This window comes from Dromaius novaehollandiae, chromosome 2, assembly GCF_036370855.1.
Source record: "Dromaius novaehollandiae isolate bDroNov1 chromosome 2, bDroNov1.hap1, whole genome shotgun sequence".
NCBI lineage: Eukaryota > Metazoa > Chordata > Aves > Casuariiformes > Dromaiidae > Dromaius > Dromaius novaehollandiae.
Genome location: NC_088099.1, coordinates 79,900,849 through 79,927,050, shown reverse-complemented (window position 1 = coordinate 79,927,050; position 26,202 = coordinate 79,900,849). Strand labels below are relative to the sequence as shown.

General features: G+C 40.3%; 1 protein-coding gene across 3 annotated transcripts in view; it reads right to left on the bottom strand.

Annotated features, from left to right (window-relative positions):
* The window catches only part of ADCY2 (adenylate cyclase 2), a 200,900-nt gene that overhangs the window by 54,406 nt on the left and 120,292 nt on the right, over nucleotides 1–26,202 (bottom strand). For all 3 annotated transcript variants that reach the window (XM_064506827.1, XM_064506826.1, XM_064506829.1), the window contains 9 exons: nucleotides 23,259–23,407; nucleotides 22,251–22,362; nucleotides 20,888–21,015; nucleotides 9,869–10,027; nucleotides 9,397–9,529; nucleotides 8,934–9,110; nucleotides 7,559–7,602; nucleotides 4,821–4,901; nucleotides 500–569 (listed from right to left, as the gene is read on the bottom strand). In XM_064506827.1, coding sequence (XP_064362897.1) covers nucleotides 500–569; nucleotides 4,821–4,901; nucleotides 7,559–7,602; nucleotides 8,934–9,110; nucleotides 9,397–9,529; nucleotides 9,869–10,027; nucleotides 20,888–21,015; nucleotides 22,251–22,362; nucleotides 23,259–23,407 — 1,053 coding nt within the window. The remainder of the gene's footprint in view (nucleotides 1–499; nucleotides 570–4,820; nucleotides 4,902–7,558; nucleotides 7,603–8,933; nucleotides 9,111–9,396; nucleotides 9,530–9,868; nucleotides 10,028–20,887; nucleotides 21,016–22,250; nucleotides 22,363–23,258; nucleotides 23,408–26,202) is intronic.

Genomic DNA, 26,202 nt, shown 5'->3' with positions numbered 1-26,202 from the left:
TGGAATGATTGTGAGTGTCAAGCTCCTATGGAGAAAACTAACGAGCAACTGAAATCATTACAAGACTATCACTATGGCAGGTTGAGTCTTTGAGACATGCCAAAAGAAGAAAAAAAAGAAAGCAGAAACAGTAGACTTAAGCAAATGGCCTTTGAGGATGTAGGTGATGGACCTGTGTATCTCTGGAATCCATTGCTCCTGTTACACCAGATCTGACTGTCACACCTGCCCTCCACTTCTGTGAGATTATGAAAATTTCAAGAAATTCAAGTGAATTGTAGAGCACTTTAAAAATTGCCCTGGAAGGGGGAAAGGGTTCTCAAACCTTATACTCATGACATTTCTTTCACAAATGAGCTAAAATATTACTGTAACCTTTAAAAGAACTGCAGGACAGGCACTGAGGCCAAGGCTCTGTTACAAATGCATGGGATACAGGCCTCCTTTAGGATGAGGCAGAGCAGGAAGCAACTGTGAACCTCTGCTGAAAATAACTTACCTCTTTTTCCAGAGTTTTATTATAGAAAAGAAGTGATATTCTCTGAATGTCTTCAGATTTAAGCCACTGCCTAGAAGGGAAAAGGAAATATAACAGAACATTACAACTGACACAAGAATAGAGTAGAATCGTCTTTTTATATTACTGAAAAGCAGTAGAATAAGAAAATAATTTTGAAGAAAGCAAGTTCTTGTGTATTCTAACACATATAGTGAATCACGCTGACAATAAAACAGGATCTGACAACTCCCAACTTCCTTTTGTCTTCTATTGCTAAAGAATATATGAAAGAAAAGCTCAAATGATCCATTTTTATGTGGACCACTCACTAGGGCAATCAAGGGATAGATTTATATGATGTACTGCTGACACGGACATTCCACTTGTCTCCAAAATCCTGTAGTATATCAAGCGCACAGAAGAGAACCTAAGAAAAGGACAGTCCTTCATAAGGTACCTTTATAAGGCACATTGTCACAATATACAAGAATGACAGGTAAATTAGACTTTATGGACTCCTATCCTATTCCAAATCTGAGTATAAAAAACATAATTAAAAGAGTGGAGCGATTCTGTTTTTGAGTTAAATTAGTCTCCTGACTGTGACTCCTGTCTTCTAGTTGTAGCTTTTGATTTTTTTACTGATTATAGAGACCTCTTCTCTGCTTAAAGTTGAGAAATGCAAAATAGAATAAGCAGTTGCAGTGAAATGATAAGTCTATTTTAAAATGAGTGAATCTTGACAAAATCTTGACATAACACCTTTTCATGAAACAAAATGTTCCAATATGAAAGTCTACATTTATTTTAATAGGCACTTGAAAAGAAACAGAGTATTTAAATTTGGGGGGGTTGAGTGGCTTGAACTTGAAGGGGACTAGAGAAATTTTTAGAAAACATAGCATGTAAACAGCCTCTTTCTGATAACATGCAACTTCTGAGCTTGAACAGTAATAACAGGGTTTGAGATGTTTTTTGCAGCCTTTCCAGCTATAACTCTAAATTAGGTTCTAAGCTAGTACTGTAGCTAACATGTTTTCTAAGCAAAAAGGAAAGTCTCCATTGACAGATGGCGATGCAAATAAGTAGCAATAATGAACCACAGTAGGAGAAAAAACCATCCTAAATTAAGAACTTGGGAGAACAGGAATGGACAAAGTGGCATTGTAAGATGTTAGCTTTGACTCGTGAAACATAAAATAATTTTCTTTCCAAGAAGACCACCCCTCTTCCTGTGCACTGCTGCCTCAACTTATCCATTTCACTATCAAAAGGGGCTAAAAATATATTCAGCCCTAGGGATGCTTAATTCAAAAATATATTTTTCAGTTTGATGTGAAACAGTTCACGTCTACATCTGATTGTAGTTAGGAGACTCTGAGAAGAAAAAGGGTTGATAGGGGGTTGTCCATACAGCATGGTAGTTCTGTGTGCAGAGCTACTCCCAAAGGCCAAATTTGGCCTGTAGACATTCGATCGCATGTGAAGTCACTAATGCCACTTACAGTAAAGGCTGTCCTGTACTGCCCATTACTAGCTCACATTTTCAGGAGCTTTTAGTTCTACTAAGAAGACTGCTAAAACGATACTGGTTCCATCCCTATTAAAGTAGTTGTAAAGATACCAAGGAAGCTTTAGTAACTCCATATTTTTGCCCTGCAATTTTGATTTTTCGATCGTCCTGTGTTCACAGATCCAGCCTTTGCTGCTTTTGTGAGAAAAGGCTAACTTTTGACTAACCCTGGGCTTGGAAAATCTCAGTTTCACAAACACTCAGCAGAGATTTCTCACTTCAGTAAAGAAGTTTTCAGAATATCCCACTTTCAGAGAACATTTCCCACCTTTTCACAAATTCCTGTTTCCCAACTAGACTTCACATATACAGTTTCTGAAGGGAATGAGGAAGCTGCATGCTCAGCTTCCATACAACTGCTGCTCTCAGCTGTCTTTATTGCCAGCACCAGAAATAAAAACGAAAGACATCACCAATCTGTAGTGTCAGAACTTTTCTATAGTCGAATCTCCAGGCACGATGAAGAAAGAGGAAGAAGCATGACCTCCATCACAGAAGGGTAAGCAAGACTCAGAGAGAAGGTTTTGTGGGACTGGAAAGTGGATGAAGCAAGAAGATAGGGAAAGGAGTAGCCAGAAGACAGGGAAAGCAGTGAGAGCAAACAGAAGCATTAAGTAGAGGTGCTGATAGGTCTGAGATGAAGGAGAGAGTATCATACAAACAAATGGAAGTGGAGAATAAGTACAGACAGAGGGGCACAAAGACGCATACCTTTGGCATGGAGATAAGGACAGAACAATCCATAATTACTGCACAACGCCCTACTTAGCCTAAAAGTTACTGAATTATCTGCAAGGATGTGGGAATATAACATCTGGAAAGCTAAATACCAAATTTCTGCTTAAATTCTTCAATTCGGGGAACAACACAGACAGGCAACAAAATTCTGCCTGTATTCCTGTGTCACTTGGCTAGATAGGCTTTGTCTGATGGACAGCGTCCAGCCTGAGGTTCAGCACAGAACACAGCAGCTGCACTGACTCAGATAAAAAATATCAAAGGAAAGAGATAGTGTGTCTTTAACACAGTAACTGACTTTTCAGATAACCTCAGTTTAACCCTGTCTCTGGGTATATATTAAGTTATCAGATTCCAGTCTGTCCATCACACTTTCTATGAAAGTTCCCTGATCACCAGGGTACACAGTGGCATGGCCAGGGCTACTCATCCCCTCCTCCGGAGGACAGGCACTTTGCTGCCAGGAATACAATGATCAAGGTACTGGGAAAAGAATTAAAAAAAAAAAAAAAAGGAAAAATATGAGTTTCTTCACAGGTTTTCTTGAAAGTTTGATTCATGATTCACAAAAAGTAACAGATTTAGCTTCACAGCCACTCCATCAGATTAGCTGACAGTATTATTTTCATTTTACAGCTGAAAAACTGAGGTACAGAAAAAAAAAAGGCACAATTGCATAAAAAAATCATATTTTATGTCCCAAATTTAGGAAATCTTTAGGACATCTTCTACCTATTTTTTCTGAGTATTTAGCATCCATGTAGTTAAAATATTATTGGATTAACTTGCTGTTTGGGGCATCAGCACATCTGTAAATTTGCTCCCTGGTACACAATTGAATAATCTGGTTTAAGTGAACCATTCAGTAAATCAAGACAGAGATAGACAGAGAATCTAGTTTTGGAAGGTGGCATTCAGCCTCTCTGATATAGGAATTCATTCCTTATCTTTCTGCTGTTCCCCACATAATTCACAAAAAGCACATCAACTTTTGTAGCAATCGCTTTTATCATATGAATCTCCTTTATCCTCAATCTTCTCTGAGTTTTATGCTCTAATAAGGTAATACAGGGATTCTCTGGGATAAAAGAAAGCCCAGTATGGTCATAATAATACTTTATGCTTATGTGCAAGGTGCCTTATTTTTGACATTGAACCATTGTTTTTATAGTGCACTTATCATAGCAAGTGTACCTGAAAACAAATAAAAACTGCAAAAATGTATATAGCTGTTTTAGGCAAGTCTAGCAAAATCAAAAAGCTTTGCCTATCAGAAAACTTACTTCCTTTCATTGAATTCTTTTTATGACCTATAAATATCAGCAGTCTTCTAAAAATAAAATCTGAAAAATATTTCCCTAAAACCAAGTACTTTCTAACAGGATTATCAGATGCAAAAAAAAAATGTGATAAACAAGTATTTAATAATTAGGTACAATACTCAGCTAAGTAAGACTCTGCATAGCAGAAACAGGGGGAGGAACATCTAATTCATCACAGTTATTATCCACATTTTTCAAAGGTTAATTCCCTGATTTCATCAGGTAAATATGAGAAACTTGAACAGTTATTTTGGACTGGTATTGATTTTTATCTATTTGCCAACAGACTGAGACCATCAATACCGCCTCCAGCTCCAGTTGTGAAGCGTTAATTTTCACCTCATGCCAATTCCCGTGCCAGGTACTTTTTTGCGCCTCTTATTCCTGTGCTGTCTGATGAGATAATTCTGTTGCATTACAGCTATGAGTGTGCAGTTACAGAGCCAAAAACTCCTTTGCCGTGAAGTTGAAGGAGCCAAAACCTTTGTCACAGCATGATTCACAAGCACGGTCTTATCTCATAAAATAGAAAATGTTACCGTGCAGCCTATCTTCATGACATACAGAGCCTCCTATGCCGGCAGCAGTGCCACTGTTTTCGGTGCAGTGGGTGCATGTGAGAGGGAGAAATAGTAAACGCACTTATGTTGACGCTGATGGAAGGAGACAACCCGGGATGCAAACCTACTTTTGAGCATTGATTCCATCGATGGCTTGAATCATCCTCTCATTCAGTTCCTCCTCAAACCTTTTTTTCTGTGATTTTGTTCTGAAATGAAAAATGGGGGATGTTACTTTGGAAAATCATCACACTATTAATAAACATTAACTTTAGAAAACAGGGGGTGATAGCTGGCATAAAATTGCTGGGATAATAACAATGTTTTAACATTTATGCTGCAACAGCAACTACAGACTTCAGCCACACTGAGCCCCATTATACTAAGTTCTTAACAAAAGCAGCGTAAGCTACAGACTGCCACACACACACACAAAAAGTATAATCTAAGGCTTAACTATTAGGAAGCACTTAGAAACAAACAAAAGCAAACATCTTGTAAAAACACAGATTTTCTAGAAAGTCTGGTTGAAGGAAAGTCATCCATAATGGTATGAATTTCTGAAGAAGAATGGCATATGCTCAAATCCTTAAAATATTCCTGTTTCTTTTAGTTATTTTTAAAAATTGTTTGACAGAGTTGTGTGATGAGCAATAATGTGCTAGTGCACTGATGCATAATGAGCATTCTCTACAGAAAGGCTGCTAACCCTTGCAAATATTTCATTATTTTTAATAAGAGTACCAAGCCTTAAATTAGTTTCTAACATATGTCATGTTCCTCTTTTTATAACTTATAACACAACTGTAATGAAAAAAGGATCTTTTATGTTCACTGGCCCCAGCATGAACTCAACTGAGGATTGTAAGAATGGATTTGTCTTTCCTAACACACATTGCTGCAAACATCATCAGTTCTTCCAGCAGTTTTGCTCTCCTTAAAACTGGTATTTCAAATATTTCCACAGATTTTGACTCTCTTCCTTGAAAACTTAAATCCAGTGCTAACTTGGTAACAGTGTTTGTTCGGAAGTCAACATTCAGATCTGAAATATTACTCTGCAGTTACCAAAATTTTCTTAATCTACAAAGTTAAACCTGCCAAGGGTAATACAGCCCTTCTTCTTCTACATTAAGATTTTGAGTTATTTCCCCAAAACTGATAACCTATCTCAGGTTTCAAATTTATACAGAAAGCATCTCAGTGTACTTAGAGTAACTTTACACAACCCAACTATTTTCATCCTTATTCAATACTACAAAACTTAGGTAAATACGTGTTTACAACTTATTTTCCACATACGGAAAAATCTGCCTAGGAGAAATAACTAGATGCACAAGGAGACATTATTTAATCACACATAATCATACTGGCAGATCCCTAACAACATAGCAATATCACGTAACTATGTAAGAGGTAAGACTGCCACAAACATAAGCCTACAGTCAAGCTTCACAACCCACATTTTCATATTCTAACAAAACACCTGATTTTCAAAGTGCTTATTATCACTTCAGCTCTTCCCTCTGGGAATGACTAACTAGCATATCTAAAATCTCAGTTACATGCCTCAGCATAGACAGAAGACTCTACTAATGGTTTCCAAAAGCTCCTTCCATAACATGCAGAACAACAACATGATACCTGCTAAAATTGGTACCTTTCAAATTGATTTTGGAGTGGAATTTAGAAGCAAGAAAGCACGAGCATCTGAGTATGTTAAAGGATTGCATTGTTTGAAAATACCACAGGCCAATGATCTTTTTTTATTATTATTATAAGGCTGAAGTAAACTCTTTTAACATACACTCCAAATGTAAATGCTTGGTTTCACAGCCAGAAAGTCTTTGTTAATATTATGGTGATTCAGTCATAACCTCTTCTTTTTCTATAAACTAGCAATATTTGATGGGAATGCGCAGCTCCCTAGTAACTGGTGTTTCGTCTACGAGACATTTACTGAGCAGAGATGGGCACAGAAGGGACAGAATGAGTAGCTTGCATAACCAAAGAGAAAACAAAAGTACAAATTTTGAAGGGTTCTTTCAAGCTATTTTATGGTATTTGTGATGTTACTTATGTTCTTGCAAGAAAGACATTATCTGAAGTGTTATCAGGCCATTAAAATAAAAAGTAACCATTTCAGATTTTCTTATAGTGCTAGGATTGTTTTTTTAACAGCAGTCATTCTTTTCTTGATGTAGAAATTCTGGATATTTTTAAAGAAAGTGATCAGCTCCTCCCCATGTCCATTTCTCACCACCTTGCTCTAGTGATTGAAATAACAAGCAGGAAAATAAGAACTTAAAGCTATCAAGCACTTCTGGAGAACCACAAAGTACTTTTTGAATGTTTACTACCGCAAACACACTACAGACTCTGAAATACTACTACACAATGCAAATACAAAGTAATTAACATAATATATAAAATATCTCTTTGTATATGTATATAAGTATGCATGTATGTTACAATACCAATTATTAAAAGTCACTTCCATCTGCTCTTTCCACCCCTCTGTGCCTCCCCTCTCAATTTCCCTGTACATCATTTATTTGCACACTGAAAGAATAAAGAGATTGAAAGACACTGAAAGAGTAAAGAAAAAGAAACAAATAGAAGCCCATCAGCATACTGATGCTAATCTGGAATAATGTTATTTGTTAGGAGGAAGTGTATTCACAGTTCATAAGTAACATGTCTTCAAAATCTGTTTTCAGGGGCTCTCTACATGCACAGAGGTACCAGCAGAAAAAATACTTTGAGTTTCAATATCTGAAAGCATATCATATATATGAATGTGTATGAATATATATGTATTTATATAGACTTTATAGGACTAAGTAATTTTTTCAAATGAATTTACCTCTCTCTGCAACGCTGAAAATGATATTGCCCCATAGGAACATCCTAAAAAACAAAACAAAACCCTGTATCAGCTATAATAGACCTTGACAATATTAGTCACTTTAAAAACAGTGATAAAAATTAAGGAAAATTCAATTAAGGAGAAATGTTTCAAATAAAAATACTTTCAACATTACATTAAAACTCTATTTAAAAAAATTAGCAACAATGAAGATGGAAAAGGCAGTGATCTGGAGGCAAATTGAAGTGACATTATAAACACTAAATTACTACTAAAACCATCTGAATCCAAAAATGCTTTTCTCTACTAGAAAGTCGTTGCTTCAAAGTCGCTGTAGTTGGAATATAGCCCAAACTCTCACCAGCTTTGGGGAAAATTAGAGTTAAGCATTTTTGAAAACGAGACTTCAGTAACCAAATATAGGCAATTGCCATTATTTTCTTTAGACGAGCAACAGCAGCCATCACAAACATGCTTATTTTGTGATTAACTGTGATACCTGGATCCTTTCTGTAATGAACATGAAACATCCACATTTTGATGCACTGTATTTATTGGATAAGATGGGTTAGGTGGTTCAATCCTACATTCTGCTATATAACAGGTGCGGAAGTGAATGCCGATGTTGAAAACGAAACGTTACACTTTTTAGAAGTAGAAGATAATGCTATGTATGAGCTACAGACTGACAGTGTCTTACTGACAGCAATAAAACAGTGTTAGCAAAACTAAAAAAATAACCTTTCTGCTTAATGTAAAAAATATAATATTGCACTATAGCACTGTGAAACTCAGACCATCAGCTATAGCTGACAATGGGTAGTGCATCTTGAAAACGTAGCGTTACAGTGACTATGCATTTGGTTCCCAGGGAAGTCTTCTAATAAAGCCCATTTCAGGTGCTATAGCAAAATTCTCACTTCACAGCCTTTGCTCCAGGTGGCCATAGTCCAACTACAGCATGTGGCTAATCCAGCCAGTAAATCTCAGAGAATCTCTCCTTATCAAAAGTGCCTTTTCCCAAAGGTGTTCCACTCTGGTTTTATGTTCAAAATGTGTTTCCACACAGTGCACAGCAGCCACGCTACATTCTGGGACTGTGGCATAAGCTCAGAGGGCCAAATTTTTCCCTTTAGTATTTATGTAGGACTCCTTATGATTCAGAGAAGCACTTATAGTGAGATATGGCTCCTCAGAGCCTAATCCGCAGCTCATAAGCTAGTGGAAAAGCTCCCAGCAGCTTCACTGGGTCTTTGTCCAGTACAAATGCATACATCTTCATCTATCAGAAATAACTAGGAATTTAGCAGTGAGCATCTTCTTCCTTTCAAACATTGCTAAACTCTATGAAATGACATAAGTAGGCCCCTACTGTTGTGCTAATCTTGCCGTTTTCAGTGGTCATGCTGTCCCTGTGGTGCAAGTGTGCAAATGGCTTGGCTGCTCCCCAGGATTCCAGGTACCGGGTCATGCGGACAGACGCTCTCATTTTGGCTCCATCAAGAGTATGCCGAGGTCTGATGTGGTGTTGAGGACTCCGCTTTTCCCCCTGTTTGACAGGGAAGAAAATGTGGTATCAACTTTGATGAACTTAGTGTTCATTATCTTCTCAAGCAATAATGCATCATCCTGAACCACATATCTGCAACACATTTCAGAGACTTATTTCTGAAGGGCAGGAAAAATTTTGTATTGCTGCAAACACTAAGTATTTGTAGGTATCTGTGATAGCTCTTCTCACCTGATCAATATATTATGGTAATGAAGTATTCAATAAAGAGGTTAGTGATCCTGCTCAAAAACAACTATGGCCACAAAATGCAAGTAATACTAACCTTAGGGTTGATTACAAAGTAGGTCTTAACATTATGCTCTTTCAGATATGGGTCCCTCACATCTCCATCCCCATCTTCCACTTTGTAAGCTCCATTCAGATGTGCCAACGTGACTGAAGTGATGTGGACGCGGCTGAAATTATGTTTTAAAAGAATGACAAAATTACAAATACTGATCAAAAGCATCATTTGAACCCAATAAGCCTTTTCTACTAGCTCTTGTACTGCTTACTTCATTTACAGACTCTAATCTCATTTTCAGAAGGTCTAATGGACACAAATCTAAAGGTTCTCATCAACAAAAGTACTCCTTAAATCATGGGAAATATTGAGTGCCCAATTTTTTAAAAGACAACACCAAGGAGTAGTTCAGTTTTCTTCACAACTCTTTACAACTGAATACATGGTATCTGTACATTTTTCTATAATACAAAAATCTACGAAAACAAAGGTTAAGAGAAAAATCTCCTACCCTGGGACTCCGCCAGCTTCCATGTGATTTGCCAGGGTAACATCGTGTGACCACACATCATACTGCCACTTCTGTAGCCCAATAACACCGCAGAGGACATTCCCAGAGTGCACTCCCACGCGCATATTAATATCAACTCCAGTGGCGTCTCTCACTTTCCTGTCATTGAGAAGAAAACCTGCGTCAGGATGTGCAGAAGGGCCTTTATATTCTTTTAATTTACCCGACAGTCAAATTAACAGTAACAATGGGGATACCATTTATTTCTTCTAGCATCAGTTAGCTCCATTCTTTTTATGACAGGATTTTTTTGTATATTACCTTTTTGTTATCCGTATTTGCAATTGTTTGCAGCAAATACTAATTTGCAAGTCCATGACTGAAGTCCTTTCTTTTACACTCATATGAAAACAACTGGGAAGACTGAATTATGTAGGGGAAAATTCGTTCTTATGGTAGAACTTAGGGAGTAATTTTGTTCTAAAGGCAGCTTTTTGTTTTGCTTTTTAATGCAGCAACAGTTTAACATATTTCAGGGAGCTGGAACTGCTGGTATGCTCCCTTCTATCTGAAGACCCTAATCTCTATGGTAGAGACAGGCTTTCTCATATATCTGTCATCTGTCATGTCCCACCACTCTTGCACGCCCCCTTGCACATGGTTCTGCTTCAAGAGGAAGAACGAAATCCTCAGGATTTCCTACAGTCTGTGGCCCAAACACTTTTCGGGGATGTGGGGTCAGTCCCCTTCAGGGTGTCTTGAACACAGAAACTGCAGCTTCCACCTACTGGGTGAGCGCTCTGACTACTAGATTATTTTGCAAAAGGTGAGGAGCTTCCCTCACCACCCAGACCACATCTGAAGTTTTGAACTTCCCATGACTTTTGCAGAGCTGAGACATCTGTTAACCCCAACCAGATTTCAGCAGAGCTCTACACATAACACAGGTACTAATCTCTCCAGAAGAGGCATTTCTGAGTCACAGGTGGATAATTAAAGTCAAACAATCAGAACATGCTCAGACATAAGTCATAGGGATACCTAACTACATAAGTGTAGAATTATCTAATTAATTCAGATGTCAGATTAATTCAGATTCAGAGCACAACTAACAGAGGCAGCGAACCGCAGCAGTTTGCACAGCAGTGTCTGGGCTCTGCTTAGAACTTTTGAGGACCTTGTTGGAAGCTATGGGGGCTTTCTGGGACCCCAAGGAACTAGACAGTGATTGCTGCTAACAGGAAAGGGGAGCTAGGCAAAGACAACTACACGAGGCCTTAACTTCTCCTGGGAGAAGCTCTAGCTATGTGTAGCTGTCACTAACAAGCTCTCTTGGTTGCCCTTAATCAGAGGGAGTTGGCACCTTTGATCCAGGTGGCCTGTGATTAGGGTGGGTCAAGCACCCTGTGAGTCAGTGCTAGGGAGAGGCCAACATAAGAGCCAAGAGTGCAGCAAACAGAGGCAGTGAACAGATGCAGTAGTTTGTGCAGAAGGGTGCAAGAAGGCACCTTTGTTTCCAATTCTAGTAGCGTATGCTTCCTCAGATATGGTCATGACATGCCACAGAGCACATTCCCCAGTAGCTGTTGGAGTTGCTGTGTCAGAGGCTTTGACCCAGACAGGCCCTCTGACAGCAGATGCAGCTCTCTAGGTCTCAGGCTGCAGGGAGCACCTGGGGCCTCTCCATGAGGCCTGGGCTGACAGTCACCCCTCCTGCAGAAGGTGTGCTGTTGTTGACGAGTTGTGTTGTCAGGTAAAGGAGTTATTGGAAGAAGTCAGTAGGCTGCGTAGCATCCAAGAAGAGGAGCGAGATAGACAGGGTATCCTTGGAGACCATATAGCTCCGGGAGTTCCAACCACCCAGCAGTGGAGCTGCCAGAGGGCTCTGTGCTGTGTGAAATGGTACATCATAACACTGTAGAAGAAGGCTGTAAACTGGTCACTTCTCATAGGAGGAGAAAGGCTCTTACTCCTCCTGAAGACTTGCAATTGAGGAGCAGGTTTAGTGCCCTCCAGGCTGAGGAGAAACTGGGCAGAGCTTCAAGGGAAGCAACTGGGCCAACAGACCCTGTGCCATGCAGAAACACCCAGAAAAAGCAGAGAGAGTGTTGTGGTGACTCCCTGCTGCAGGGGACAGAGGCACCTATCTGCTGACCTGACCTCCTGTCTAGAGAGGTCTGTTACCTGCCAGGGGCTTGAATACGAGATGTCATGGAAAGACTGCCAAGGCTTGTCCAGGCATCAGACTGTTACCCTCTGCTGCTCTTCCATGTGGGCACTAATGATACCAAGGGCAAACTGGAAACCATCAAACAGGATTTCAGAGCTCTGGGGATCGTGATCAAGGGTCTGGGAGCCCAGGTCATTTTCTCCTCAACCCCCACAGTGAGGGGGAAGGATGGGAGGAGGAGTAGACGGATTTTCCAAGCTAACAGCTGGCTGCACCACTGGTGTTGACAACAGGGTTTTGGTTTCTATGACCATGGAAGCCTGTTTGAAGATTGACAACTGATGGGGAGAGATGGGATCCACCTCACTAAGCGGGGCCCATATGTCTTTGCCAACAGGTTGGCCAGCCTGGTGAGGGGGACTGTAAACCAGGAAAGATGGGGGAAGAGGAGAGTTATAGAGACAGGGTAGTCAGCAAAATGTGGCTCAAGTGGGGATGATGCCAGTGGGCGCATGCAGCTGGGGAAATGCGTATGGTACACGGTTATGGAGGATCCTCTTGCACCCCTCCTGGGAAACCTGCATGCTCCATTACCTCCCTGAAATGCCTGTACACCAATGTGCGCAGCATGGGATATAAACAGGAAGAATTAGAGATCTGTGTGCAGTTGCAGGGCCATGATCTCACTGCAGTTACAGAGACATGATGGGATAGCTCACATGACTGGAATGCTGTCATGGATGGCTATGTGCTTTTTAGGAAAGGCAGACCAGGAAGGCGAGGTGATGGAGCTGCTCTTTATGAGAGAGCAACTGGAATGTATTGAGCTCTGCCTAGGGGTGGATGAAGAGTGAGTTGAGAGCTTATGGGTAAGGATTAAAGGGCAGGCTAACGTTGGTCACACTGTTGTGGGCGTTTGCTACAGGCCATCTGATCAGGAGAAAGAAATAGGTGATGCCTTCTACAGACAGCTGGGAGTAGCCTTATGTTCGCAGGCCCTGGTCCTCACGGGGGAATTTAACCACCCTGATATCTGCTGGAGGGTCAACACAGCAAGGCACAAGCAATCCAGGAGGTCCCTGGAGAGCATCAATGACAACTTCCTGAGAGAGATGAGAGAGAAGCCAACGAGGAGGGGTGCTCTGCTGGACCTCATGCTTATAAACAAGGAAGGGCTGGTTGGAGGTGTGAAGGTTGGGAGCAGCCTTGGCTGCAGTCACCATGACATGGTGGAGTTCAGGATCCTGTGAGGAGAGAGCAAGGCAAAAGCAGGATCACATCCCTGGACTTCAGGGGATCCAACTTTGGCCTCTTTGGGGACCTGCTTGGAAGAATCCCCCAGGATAGGGCCCTAGAAGGAAGCGGGGTCCAAGAGAGCTGGTTGATATTCAAGGATCACCTTCTCCAAGCTCAAGATTGATGCATCCCTATGAGTAAGAAGTCAAGGAAAGGGGGCAGGAGACTTTCATGGATGAGCAAGGAGCTCCTGGCAAACTCAAACAGAATAAGGAAGTGTACAGAATGTGGAAAGAGGGACAGGCCACTTGGGAGGAATATAGGGACGTCGTCCAAGTATGCAGGGTTGCAATGAGGCAGGGATGTGATGAGGAAGGCTAAGGCCCATTTAGAATTAAAGCTGGTAAGGGATGTCAAGGACAACAAGAAGGGCTTCTTCAAATACATCACTAGCAAAAGGAAGACTAGGGAAAATGTGGGCCCACTGCTGAATGGGGTGGGTGCCATGGTGACAAAGGATACAGAGAAGACAGAGTTACTGAATGCCTTCTTTGCTTCGGTCTTTACTGCTAAGGCCAGCCCTCAGGAATCCCAGACATTGGAGACAAGAGAGAAAGTCTGGAGAAAGGAAGACGTTCCCTTGGTTGAGGAGGATCGGGTTAGGGATCATTTAGGCAAACTTGACAGCACAAATCCAGGGGCCCCAATGGGATGCACCCATGAGTGCTGAGGGAGCTGGCAGATGTTATTGCTAAGCCAATCGTCATCATCTTTGAAAGGTCATGGAGAATAGGAGAGGTGCTCAAGGACTGGAAGAAAGCCAACGTCACTCCAGTCTTCAGAAAGGGCAAGAAGGAGGACCCTGGGAACTACTGGCCAGTCAGCCTTACCTCAGTCCCTGGAAAGGTGATGGAGCAGCTCAGCCTGGAAGCAATATCCATGCATGTGAAGGAGAAGGTGATCAGGAGTAGTCAGCATAAATTCGCAGAGGGGAAGTCATGGACAACCAATCTGAGAGCCTTCTCAGATGGAATGACTGGCTGGGGAGATGAGAGGAGAGCTGTGGCTGCTGTCTGCCTTGACTTCAGCAAGGCTTTTGATACTGTCTCCCATAACATCCTCATAGGTAAGCTCAGGAAGTGTGGGTTAGATAAGTGGACAGTGAGGTGGATTGTGAACTGGCTGAATGGCCGAGCTTAGAGGGTTGTGATCAGTGGTGCAGAGTCTAGTTGGAGGCCTGTAGCTCACAGTGTCCCCCAGGGGTCAGGCACGTGGTTCTAGCAGCATCTTCAATCTCAATGATGAGATGCATCAACTCTATGCCTTCTGAATTACAGAATTAAACTGGCCTGTTCCCCTTCTTTTTTAAAAGGAGACATTGAATTTAACAGGTTTAATCTAATATGGCAAATCCTACCATTAAGAAATACTTCTCAAGTGATCTTTTTCTGGAAAATGAAAACAACAGGAGCATGACTGCAAGTATTCTGCTAAATTGTGTTTTATTAAAATGAGAGGAGGACAAGCTTTTTAATTCCCTCACTCTCTCTCTATCAAGTGTTTACTGATATCTCTTCTCACTTTGCTGTTTTGCGCTGCTGTCCTGTAGCTGACGTACTTGCAAATGAAGTGCTTATAAATGACCTTTGTAGGCAACCAGCAAATGGCAAATGCCTTCTTGTTCTGCACAAGAAATACGATGAAATACAAGCTTAACACCCCAAATAGAGTGTTTTATGAAACACTGCAAAGTGCAAGAACATATCTATCCCCTGGGAGTGCTTTTCCACAGGCTGCCCTGCCATGTACTGCAAAACAAGGCATGAAGGCTGCTGTATCACAAGCGCTCTGCAGTTAACGCGAGGCGCAAGCAGAATGTGCTCTAGGACTGAGGCTTCAGATGTTATGTTACTCTGGACCAAATTAGGGGTTACTATTACTTCTCCTGTGGGCTCTCTGACCAATTGCTCAATGATGCAAGCACTGAATGTAGTCTATCATATCCTAATAGGACATTTGCCTTACCTACACAAGTGTACCTGAAGCTTCCCATTATTATTTCATTTCCTGCTCCCACAGTCTCGTCTCCCTCAGCACACCACATTCAGTGCATCCATCCTGCTTAGCAGCCAAAATATTAACGAAGACCATAGTTTTCCTATCAATCCTGAAATTTGAATCTGTAAGGATTCTGTGTTCTTCACAGACATGGCTAGCTTGTAGCAGCTTGACTAAGCAGAAGCAAGAGTTCAGGTCACTAGGAAAGCATCTACTCTGTTTATTGGGGCTTTTCTCTTTAGTAATTCTGGACTAATGTACCTAAGACTCGTGTAATCCTGCCTGACACACTTGAACCCATTTCAGTGAGTCTTCACAGAATCACAGAAGAGTTGAGGTTGGAAAGGGACCTCTGGAGATCCTCTAGTCCAACCCCTCTGATCAAGCAGGGTCGCCTAGAACACATTGCTCAGGACCCTCTCCAGATGGCTTTTGAAAATCTCCAAGGATGGAGACTCCACCACCTCCCTGGGCATCCAGTGTTCAACCACTCTCACAGTAAAGAAGTTCTTCCTTACATTCAGACGGAGTTTCCTGTGTTTCAGTTTGTGCCTGTTGCCTCTTGTCCTGTCACTGGGCACTGCTGAAAAGAGTCTGGCCCCATCCTCTTTACACCCTCCTTTCAGGTAACTGTACGCATTGATAAGATCCCCCTCAGCCTTCTGAGATCCCCCCTCAGCCTTCTTAGAGTCCCAGCTCTCTCTGCCTTTCCTCATATGAGAGAAGCTCCTGTCCATTTATAATCTCTGGCCCTTTGCTGGACTCGCTCCAATAGGTCTATATTTTGAACTGGGGAGCCCAGAACTGGACATAGTGCTCCAGATGTGGTCTCACCAGTGCTGAGCGGAGGCAAAAGAGAGGACTGAGTAGTGGGGAAGTGCCTTGAGTGCTTAGTTCCCTGCAAACTACCAGCTTTAAAAACATAGTTCCCTTTCTGGACCAGACCTGCAGAAATGAAATAATACCCTCCCCAAATCGTTTTATTCTATATTTCATCTTCAAATTGGTACAACAACTTTATCCAATAGTTTCTTTCACTCTAAGTCCTCTGAAATGGAACTCAGTTCATGGTAGCAAATAAAAGACAGCTTTTGAGAATCTGCACAGCTGAGAAATGTTTAAGAGAGAAAGCTGCCAGGCAGACAAGGGGATGGGGATGGGGGCTGAAGGTAAATAGAACATGCATTCCTACGGAAACATATTTTCCTTTGACAGACAAGCTTAACCCTTGAAGCACCCAGCTAAGATGTGCCAGCTGCCACGACCACAGGCAGCACTGGCACCTCTGGCTGGGTAAGGTGAGCATGCTGCTCCGAGGCAAACAAGCTGCCAGAAACACTGACTGCATTTATTCCAATATAGAGCAGAGAAGTAAAGCAACGGAGGCAATCAATGGGACTATTCACATGTTTAAATGGAAATAATCCCTAGCCTAGTGAAGCTGAATTGCTCAAAATAGAGCTACGCATGCTTAGGAAACAAGACTGAATAAGGCTTTGTACTACAGATCGCTTGGTGATTTGGTATAATTCCTCTTTTACCTCAAAGAGAACTGGAACTGAAATGATTTTTGGCTGGTAACAAAGTATATACAGAACTGATAATCTAAACAGTAAAATGCTGCATTTCAGTAACTTAGGCAATAAGAGGTCAGTTTGGACCTCCATGACTGAATGTAAGTAACATTCTAATCTGAAAGAAAAAAGATATTTTAGACAGGTGAGTCCAACATATATTAAGTGACACACTTCCAACGGCAAGAATATTACTACTTTTAGTTTTAGATGCCACAGAAATATTTCAGCAGATTCTTCCACACAAAGATGTAGTGATCACACAACAAAATACAGAGTTGATTAATCATCAGTAATTTTTGTTCACCTGCGGGCCGGAACACTTCACATAATACTTTGAAAGCACTTCAAAACATGGGGTACAGATTCCTCATTTCTCACGGAGATGTAAATAGGCTGCGATAATCCTGGCATCTGTCTACAGGGACATTGTGAATTCTGACTATATACGAACAGAGTCTGGAGTTACTCAGATCAGAATGTGCTATACAACTGAAAGGTAATTTTCTAGGCTATAAACCTGCTCTTACCAAGGAGAACCTTATCACTCAGCATGAACAATGACGCTTGATAGCATCCTGAGCAGAAAGCTATCTCAAATAAAACTGGGGAGTCACAAAGTGTGAGGAAACCATACATTGTTCTCTCTGAGCTGAAGTAAAGGATCACATCCTGATCTGTAAAATCAGGCACTTCAGTCTTTGGGAAGGACAATTTATGGCTCAGGCCTGGCATTGTTTTTCTAACAGCTTGCAGCCTCCTCTACTTTTTTCTTCCAACTAAAAAGCAACAGGGTGCCTAGAGACTCTATGCAAATCCTGTTAGCTCACATCTATCACACAACACCTGAAGCTATTAAAATGTAAGTCAGAAAGCTTGTATTTTCACTGAAATGCTGGGAAAAAAAACATTTCTAAGCCATGGCAAAAAAGAGGGGGGAGTCAGAACTTAGGAACAGACTTCTCTTTTTTACTTACTGCTCTGTGGAAAAGATGTTAGCTTCAATTCCTATTATGTTACAGAGAGCAATTGCTCTAATTACAATGATGCTGATCTTTATATCCAAATAAAAAGGAAAAGCATCCAATGAAAGCCCCTGAGGAAACAAGCAAGTCTGCAGATTTAATGCTTGGCAAGGAGAAGTACTCAATGTACCATCAAAAAATAGGTTTCTTTGGACATGATGTAGGGTAAAAATGTATTTGGGTAAAGAAAAAACAATTAAGAAAATACAGCAATCTCTTTTTTTTTTTTGGTACTGAAATTAGTTTTAAAAAAGATCCATAGAGCAGGGAGATCTAAATCCCAGTTTCCACAAATACTACATCCTTTCAGGGAATGCCTGAAACTGAAGAGAACTGAATTTCCATTAAGCAACCTACCCGTATGTGAATTCCTCTGGAATTCCTCTAATCATAAGACCAGGTAACTAAAAAAAAACCCTTCCTCTTGCGACTATGATTACACATATATGCTGGCAGTATTTAAGGATTAGAGGAATTATTCTTGTATGCCTGTTTCGTTACTCACTTAGACAACACTACTGAACACACCTTTGCATTTCCTGATGGGGCACAAACCACACACAGAGCTCACGAGGCTGCAGTAATCCCTTACTTCACTGCCTGGACAGCTGTGAACGTGACATGTGAAAACATCACAACTGGAATGGAAACTTACAGGAGACCATATTAAGCTTTCAAACTAAAGCCCAATTGTTCCAAAAAACAAATCATACAGGTCACGAGCAAATATCCAGACCGCCACCGGATGTAGCTTTTTTTGCACAGTGTAGCTGACCTAGAAATATTGTGATTTTAGTCAAAGGAATCTTAAGTTTCCTGCTGGGAAGATATTTGTGACATTTATGATAATTACTATAAGCAACCATTTACTATGTTTTTGACAGCTTCAGATGTGAATAGTAGAGATGGAAGTATCTGACTTCAGTTAAAAAAAAAAAAAGATTGGGGGGGGATTCTTTTGTCCCCTTCTCCCAATATTTTCTAAATAAGGTAGCAGAATCAGATCCTTGCTTAACAAATAAGGTACAATACGCTGAACTGAAGCTTCTAGATAGACACGTTTAGCTTTAAGTACCTTCCTACTGAAATGTTTCCAGCTTTTGTGGCAGAACTCATCAAGGGCAACTAGCTTACAGAAGATTTATTTCCATGATGCACTGAGCCACTGAGACAGCAGTCAGGTGAAGAGAGATGATGGCGGGGGGGAAACTGCCCTTTTGCGAGATACCTTTGAAGTTCCACAGTCTGCAGAACTGCTACAGTTGCCTATAATCCAACTGAGTTGTATCTGGAAGATTGGAATCACCTCCACCCATTCCCCACCTACTCTTCAGTAATGAGTTAGAGGAATCCTCAAGTACATCTTAGGCTGTATCTCCAGACACCTTGCAGTGTTCAGCCACCAGCTATAATCCTTTTTCCTCTTTCACAATCATATCAGCCTTCTGTTATTACTTGAGCTGCTTGCAATAAATAATCATTACTATTTCAAAAGCAATCACATTAGGACTCTCAGATAACTCGTTCTAGTTTCCGTTTCAGAGATGGAACAAGCATAATCATGATGGAAAAGGAATAAGGGACAAGTAAAGTAATCTACAAATCTTAAAAACATGTTGATTAAGTATAGAATTTTCAATGGTGCCTGAACATGTTAACTGACAAAACTTTTTAGAAAGTCCTAGACAATTACGAAGAAGTAGAAACTAAACCTAAACTTGAATTCTAGTGAGACATGCACATTTTATTTCTCATTTAGCAACAGAGAACACAGCCCTCTCAGCTGATGGAGCAGCAACCCATTCAAGACATCTTCAGTGCACGTGCTCAGCAACACACTGCAGGGTCAGGAGCTGAGGTGTCTTGACAGAGATTTTATTTTTTTTTCCTGGAGGCAACGGATCCTGACTTCCACTGAGCTCCAAACTCAGCAGGAGCCAGGAGCTTTGCCCTATCATAGAGCCATTTGACTAACTGGTGACTGGCAGCATCATGCCTCCATGAAAAGCAGTGCTTCCCAAGTCCAGGATGATGCCTATTGGGAGCTTTACCATCTCATAAGTAGAGAAAGAAACAGAATGTTGCCTCCCACCACAGAAAGCTGACCCACAAAACACACTGGCCATCCCCTCTTCAGAAAGGACCTTAATGCCAAACTCTCTGATCTCACAGAAATCATCTAAACTCTAGTAGAGTCACCTGCAGCTTGGCTTTACCAATTCAGAATTTGACTCAACAACCATGTTTTACTATTAGGAAAAAAAAAAGGAAGATTTCCCCACACACACCCAACTACTTTACAAATAAGTGCACCAAATTCCTTTCAGTGTCTTGCTGATGTAAAGCTCTATATGCCCACTTTTCACTGTCATTTATGGGTGGATTTAAATAGGGGAGCATCCCAAAGCAGTTGTAACATGTATATGAAAGTGCCCCTTAGTTTGACATTAGGCTTAGCAGCATTTTATTTCAGATTTCAGATCTATCCTGAAAAGGCTGGTGGTCATTTTCTGCTATCGTTGTGATCACCATCACTTCATTTAATTAGGCATACAGCAACAATCCTGTTATTAGAATAAAACACCCATGAAAACTGGTCTTGTGTCCTGTTTCATAGGACATTCATTTTTCCCCCCATATTTGTCACCACCATGACTCCATTTGCTATCTCCTTCATTAATATTTTTATTGAAATAGTCTTTCAAAATAATATACTATGAGCTTATAGTTCAAATATGGTTGTATATGGCAGGGACAGGACTGCCTGGCAGAACTCAACATATTTAAAACATTTCTTTTCTGATGTTGAGATCAAGATTACCATGTTAGACCTTGGACTGAGACACAAAACCTACTGCAGCTCTGAATGCTCCGTCCAGAAGCACAGCTACACACAGAAAAGAGATGACATTGTTATTGTTGAATACCATTCATTAAATAAAATCTCAGTGCTTACTTAATGGCTTCACACATGTCCAGTCCCATTTTCACACAATTCTTGGCATGATTTTGAAGAGATATAGGGAGTCCAGATACGCAGTAATAGCAGTCACCTAGAATTTTAATTCTCATACATTCATTTTCCTGGAGGAAAAAGTAAAGTCAGATCATCACTTTCAACTTGAATTACATAAATGACAGGGTTACTGTTACAAGGACTGACTTAAGTGATATTGTAAAAATCACTGTATATAAGTCTGTTTAGATGGACAAGGATTTTGCTGGCTAAAAAAGAAGAGCCATCAGGTGTTTTGTATGGATGCTTCCTCTCTCTGCTATGGTCCTTAACAGGTGAAACCGGAAAATAAGTATAAGTTTTACACACACACACATATGTGTATATACATATATACATACACATATACATATGCAAAGTTGCTCATTCCTTATATTAAAGAATTGGGGTTAAACATCATGTATTCAATCTAAATAAAGTCTTTCTGTTTGAAATCTGAAATCAAAAGATCTCACCTTCCATATTTAAGGCTTTGAACAAGTATCATGAAATAATTCCTGAAACTAATAAACATAATCTTATTTCTATCTTTTGTACTCTCTAAGGCAATATGATTTTTTTCACCAATAATGAACATTTATCTCAATTAATAAAAAAAACAAAGATTGTTTACTTTTTTAATGAGATCCTTTGCAACTTCATGCACCAAATGCAGTTTGTTATGATGCTTATAAAAATGATACCTAAAGAGACAAAAGTCAATCTTTTGATTATATTTCAATCTTTTCTGGAGTAGTCTAGAGGCTGTGGTCACATCTTCTTAAAATTACTTTGATTAATTTGGCTCCCTTGTCCTCCAATCTCTTAAACGCTTTTCCAGAGATGAGAAAATTGATTGTAACATTTTTCTATCTTGCATTTCCTGATCTTTGTTCTTGTAAATCAATCTGTTTAGAGGGTCGTCCACCTTCAAAAGCCTGATAGCGCTCCACAAGCTCTCTGTACTGTTTCTATTAGAGGGAGCTCTCTTGGCTTTCTATGTGTGATGATTTTAAGGGCATTAACCTCTGAACTCTGTGCACAGACTTCCTTACTGACAGAAGCCCAATGTTAATTTCAGATCAGAGCCAGATTTCTTAACTACTATAGTCAAGAAAATTACAAATTCAGAATAATATAACTGACACACATTATTATTTAGACTAATACAAAGGAAAGCCTTCACGTGATGCAATTCTAACCCTCCTGCCCAGAGCCTCAGAAATGCTGCCTGGAGGAAGTGGAGTCCCCAAGACAAAAGAATATATTAAAGATGACTCACATACATACTTAAATTAACAGTAGCAGCCCAGTAGAAACTCACCTTTGCAATCTGATCAAATTTGCCAAACAGCTCATTCAGCATGTGCACCAGTTCCCCTGGCGAGCAGTCGCTGGCCAGGCGAGTGAATCCCACAATATCAGCATACAAGATGCTGCAACAGAAATGAACAGAGCCCGGGTTACACTTTTCTTCCTCAGAACTGGGATTTATTTATCAGCAGCAAAATCTGAAAGCAAGTATTCAGTACTTGGCCAAATCATGACCATAATCAAAATAACCACCACTACATGTAGAACAGTAAATAAATGACTTGCTCATTTGACTCAGTATAGAAGGTATACGTTCTATATCTATATTTGTTACACGTATTCAGAAAATATAAACCTTTTCCTACTCACAAATGGGCAAAATAATAATGGAAATTAGTTCAGTAAACATATTTGTTACTAGGAATTGTTTAATAACATTTTATCAACATTATCAAACATTTCAGTCTGCATTTACCTATGAAGGGAACAAAGTCTTTGTCCACTTGTTACTCAGACTGTTAAATTCAAGCCTACCTGATAAGATATTCAAACCATATGCTATGTTTCCAGTCACCAGGTAGAAGAGGCTAATTCAGAGAATTAGGGTAAGGAACAAGTATTTGTGCTCACAAGTGGAAATCAACTTTCTCAAAAGTCCTGGAATACTTGCTTTAAAAATGTCATTTCTCGGAATGTCATTCAAACAACATTTTCCAATAGAAAATCTTTGAAAAGATGAAAGAATATTTGACATTAATGGTGAGCTTATCACCCAGTTCAGTGTGTTGCTATTTTCTACCTTCAAAACTGGCAGTCAAAGATGAAGACCTAATTTTTTCAAATTGCTAGAAATTTACAATTAAATAATTAGCATTTCATCATAATAACTTATTTTGGATACTGAACATTAAGTCATTGAAAAGCTTATTAAAACAATTCTCTTCCTAATTACTTTCTCATTACTCTCTTTTAAAACTTTCTCTTAATATTGCTGGTAAATCTCGTTACAGTACAGTACCTTACATTGGTGTGCCTTTTGACATACAAATTGTGGAAGTTGTTGGTATTTTCCAGCTGGCCTGCCTTGGGACCTTGCAGCCGCTGAATGATCTCTGCTTTCATTTCCATGGCAATGTGAGCAGGCAGTAAAGAAAGCAGGAGGCGCTCCTAAAATTTAGAGTGACAAGTTTGGAATTTCTTTAAGGACAACCAAATTAGCATTGGAACAATGCTGGGTGAGGCATACACTTTTGTGAACAGGCTAGAACAGTTCTGTGAGGCAAGAAGTAAATAAAAGATACGCTCTTTTCCTAGTGCTCTGGTCTCAGATTTGACACGTTCGAATTGCGAAGAATATTTCCTGAACTGAAAGATTAATGTAGTATTTATAGGCAGTTTTAGCAGGTACATGCCAAAAAGGTCAATGTATTTTCATTTTTAATATAGTCTACTTGTTCTTGGTGGAGATATTTTGTTAACTATAAAGAATGCTGGCAAAACTGATTTTTTTTTCCCTCATCATGACAGCTTAATCTTGCAGGTTCAAATAGAGAGTTGCTGTGTTTCTTGTGATTTGCACTTGTCAATAATTATCATTAATTAATTAACAAAGGGGTGAGTGCTTTCAGCTCCAATTTCACATTACTGTGCTCCTGTTGTATCATGTAGTATCATGCTAACGCAAGCTAGCAACTGTCTTCCTTTGACCTTGTTATGATGCTGGACGCAGACACATGGTGATGGGGACCCTCAAGGTCTGGGGTTGCCACTTCTGCCTTTGAAACCAGAAAGACAGGCAAAGGGTTGTTGGCCTTCAAAGAGAGGAGCAACAAAATGTTTTAAGAAAGATAAAGTTTTTGCAGGAAACAGAATAAAAACCATGAGCAAGAGAATCCTAAAAGGACAATGAAACCAGAATGCCCTTGTTTCATTGATGGCCACATGAAACACGGGACATTTCCCCTTCTTTTTCTCTCCAGGCCAGATCATTACCTGATTCTGCAAAAACTTCCTGCTGAAATTGTTCACCAAATCACAACTCCCACCCAGAAGAATGTTTTCCTTCCACCTTTTCCATCCTACAAGAGAAGGATTACAACCAGAGGTGGCTTTAGAGAACTGCAATTGGTGAAGAACACTGCAAAGTATCCCGCCAGGCCCAGCTACAGCTCGATGCTTCAGCCACCCTCGCAATCACCTTTTACCATCAAGCAGTATCAAATCAATATTACACTTCATGCATATATATATGTTTAACTACAAGACAACTGTAAGTGATGCTGAATCACAGGTATTTATGAACACGCTGGCTGAGCCGGTCAGCTAGCCAAATGCAAAATGGTTCCAAATACATTGTTCCCTCTCTCTCTGCAACTAAAAAATCCTAAGAAAATCAAAATGTTAAAAACACCTGTTCCTTCTTCTTCTTCTTCTTCTTCTTTTTTTTTTTTTTAATCTCTTACAGCTAAAAGGAGCACACCAGAAGAATCAGGAGCAATTCCTAATCAGATTGCTTTTCTTGATGTTGTACACTGAAATTTCTGCAGAGTGGAGCAGAACACAGCAAATCAAGAATGCTGCGTACAATGGCTTTTTATCTGATAACACTTTCAGTATGATTCTCTCAAAAAGATGGGAAGCCCACACGTCAAAACCTAGGTGAACTAACATAGAAGACACTGACTTTGTGGCAAAAAGTCTATTTGTAGTGGATAGAGAAGCCATTCTCAGAGCTACAATCTGAAAGAAAAAAAGCAAAAGTAATAGCAAATGCAGGTCAAGATGATAATGCAGCATTTGAAAGTCTTCAGACTAAAAATTACAACAGCACCTTTTTTGATGAAATAGAAACTACACTATGGCAATAACTAAAATCCCCTCAGAAATGTCTTTGAGACATTACCAACATGACCTTACAGCCATGTAAGGCCATGCACACAAGACTAAGTATTTCCTGACCATCAGTGTTGTCTAGAGCTATGCTTTCCCCTCACCATTCATAACACTTGTAGCCGAGATCTTTGAGACATAGGGCTAAAAGGCAGAGCACAAGATCCATACTGAACACAATGTCTTACCACCCATCAACACTGCAGGGTTAAGTATTCTTTTATTCTCTGAACATGCCCATTAGGATCCAAATATAGCTGGCGAGTGAGCAGTCATCCTCCCTAGATTCTGGAACTGAGGATTTTCAGTGGTACCAGTCACTGTGGCTTGAGTTACTGCTCTTCTAAATGCACATGTCCAAACTGATTTACTTGTCATCATTTTCCCTGAACTACACAGATTATTTTACCGGTCTTCTTCCAAGACTGCACTTGATATTCAAGACATAGGATGTGTAAGACAGGCAAGAGTCTTATACAAAGCCTTATAACCATGTTAAGACGTCGATTCTCAAATGGGCAACATGAGCAGTGTCTCCATTCATTTGATGAAGAGATTTCATGATTATTTAAGTGAAATTTCAAGGCTGCTGAAGCCAGAAGCTGATGTCAGAATTAGAAAATTAAAGCACATATGCATGAATGAGAACATCTGCCTCTTAATTCTCTCTGCTTGACCAGTTAAGGAATATGAACTCTCATGTGAATATTTTTTTTGCAGAAGATGCACGGTAGGTGTCAGGGAGCCGCAAGGGCCAGCTGCTCCCAAGGTGAAGGGGAGCCAGGAGTCAAGTGTGAAAGCAGAGCAGGCAGAGGCCAGGGCCTAACCAGCCAGGGCCCAATCCTGCAATACCTGAGCAAGCTGAGCCAGGCAGACCTGGGGATGGCAGCCAGGGTCAGCCAGGAGTCCAGATGATCAGGCAAGGCCATGGTGATGAGAAAAGTCCATGAGCAAGCCGGGAAGTCAGTTGCATGTCAGAGTTTACTAAAGTAGACTACTAAGTGTTTTAGTAGGTCTAGTAGACCTAGCAAGAACAAGATTTGATATAACCAATCAAGGCTTTGGTTAGAAAT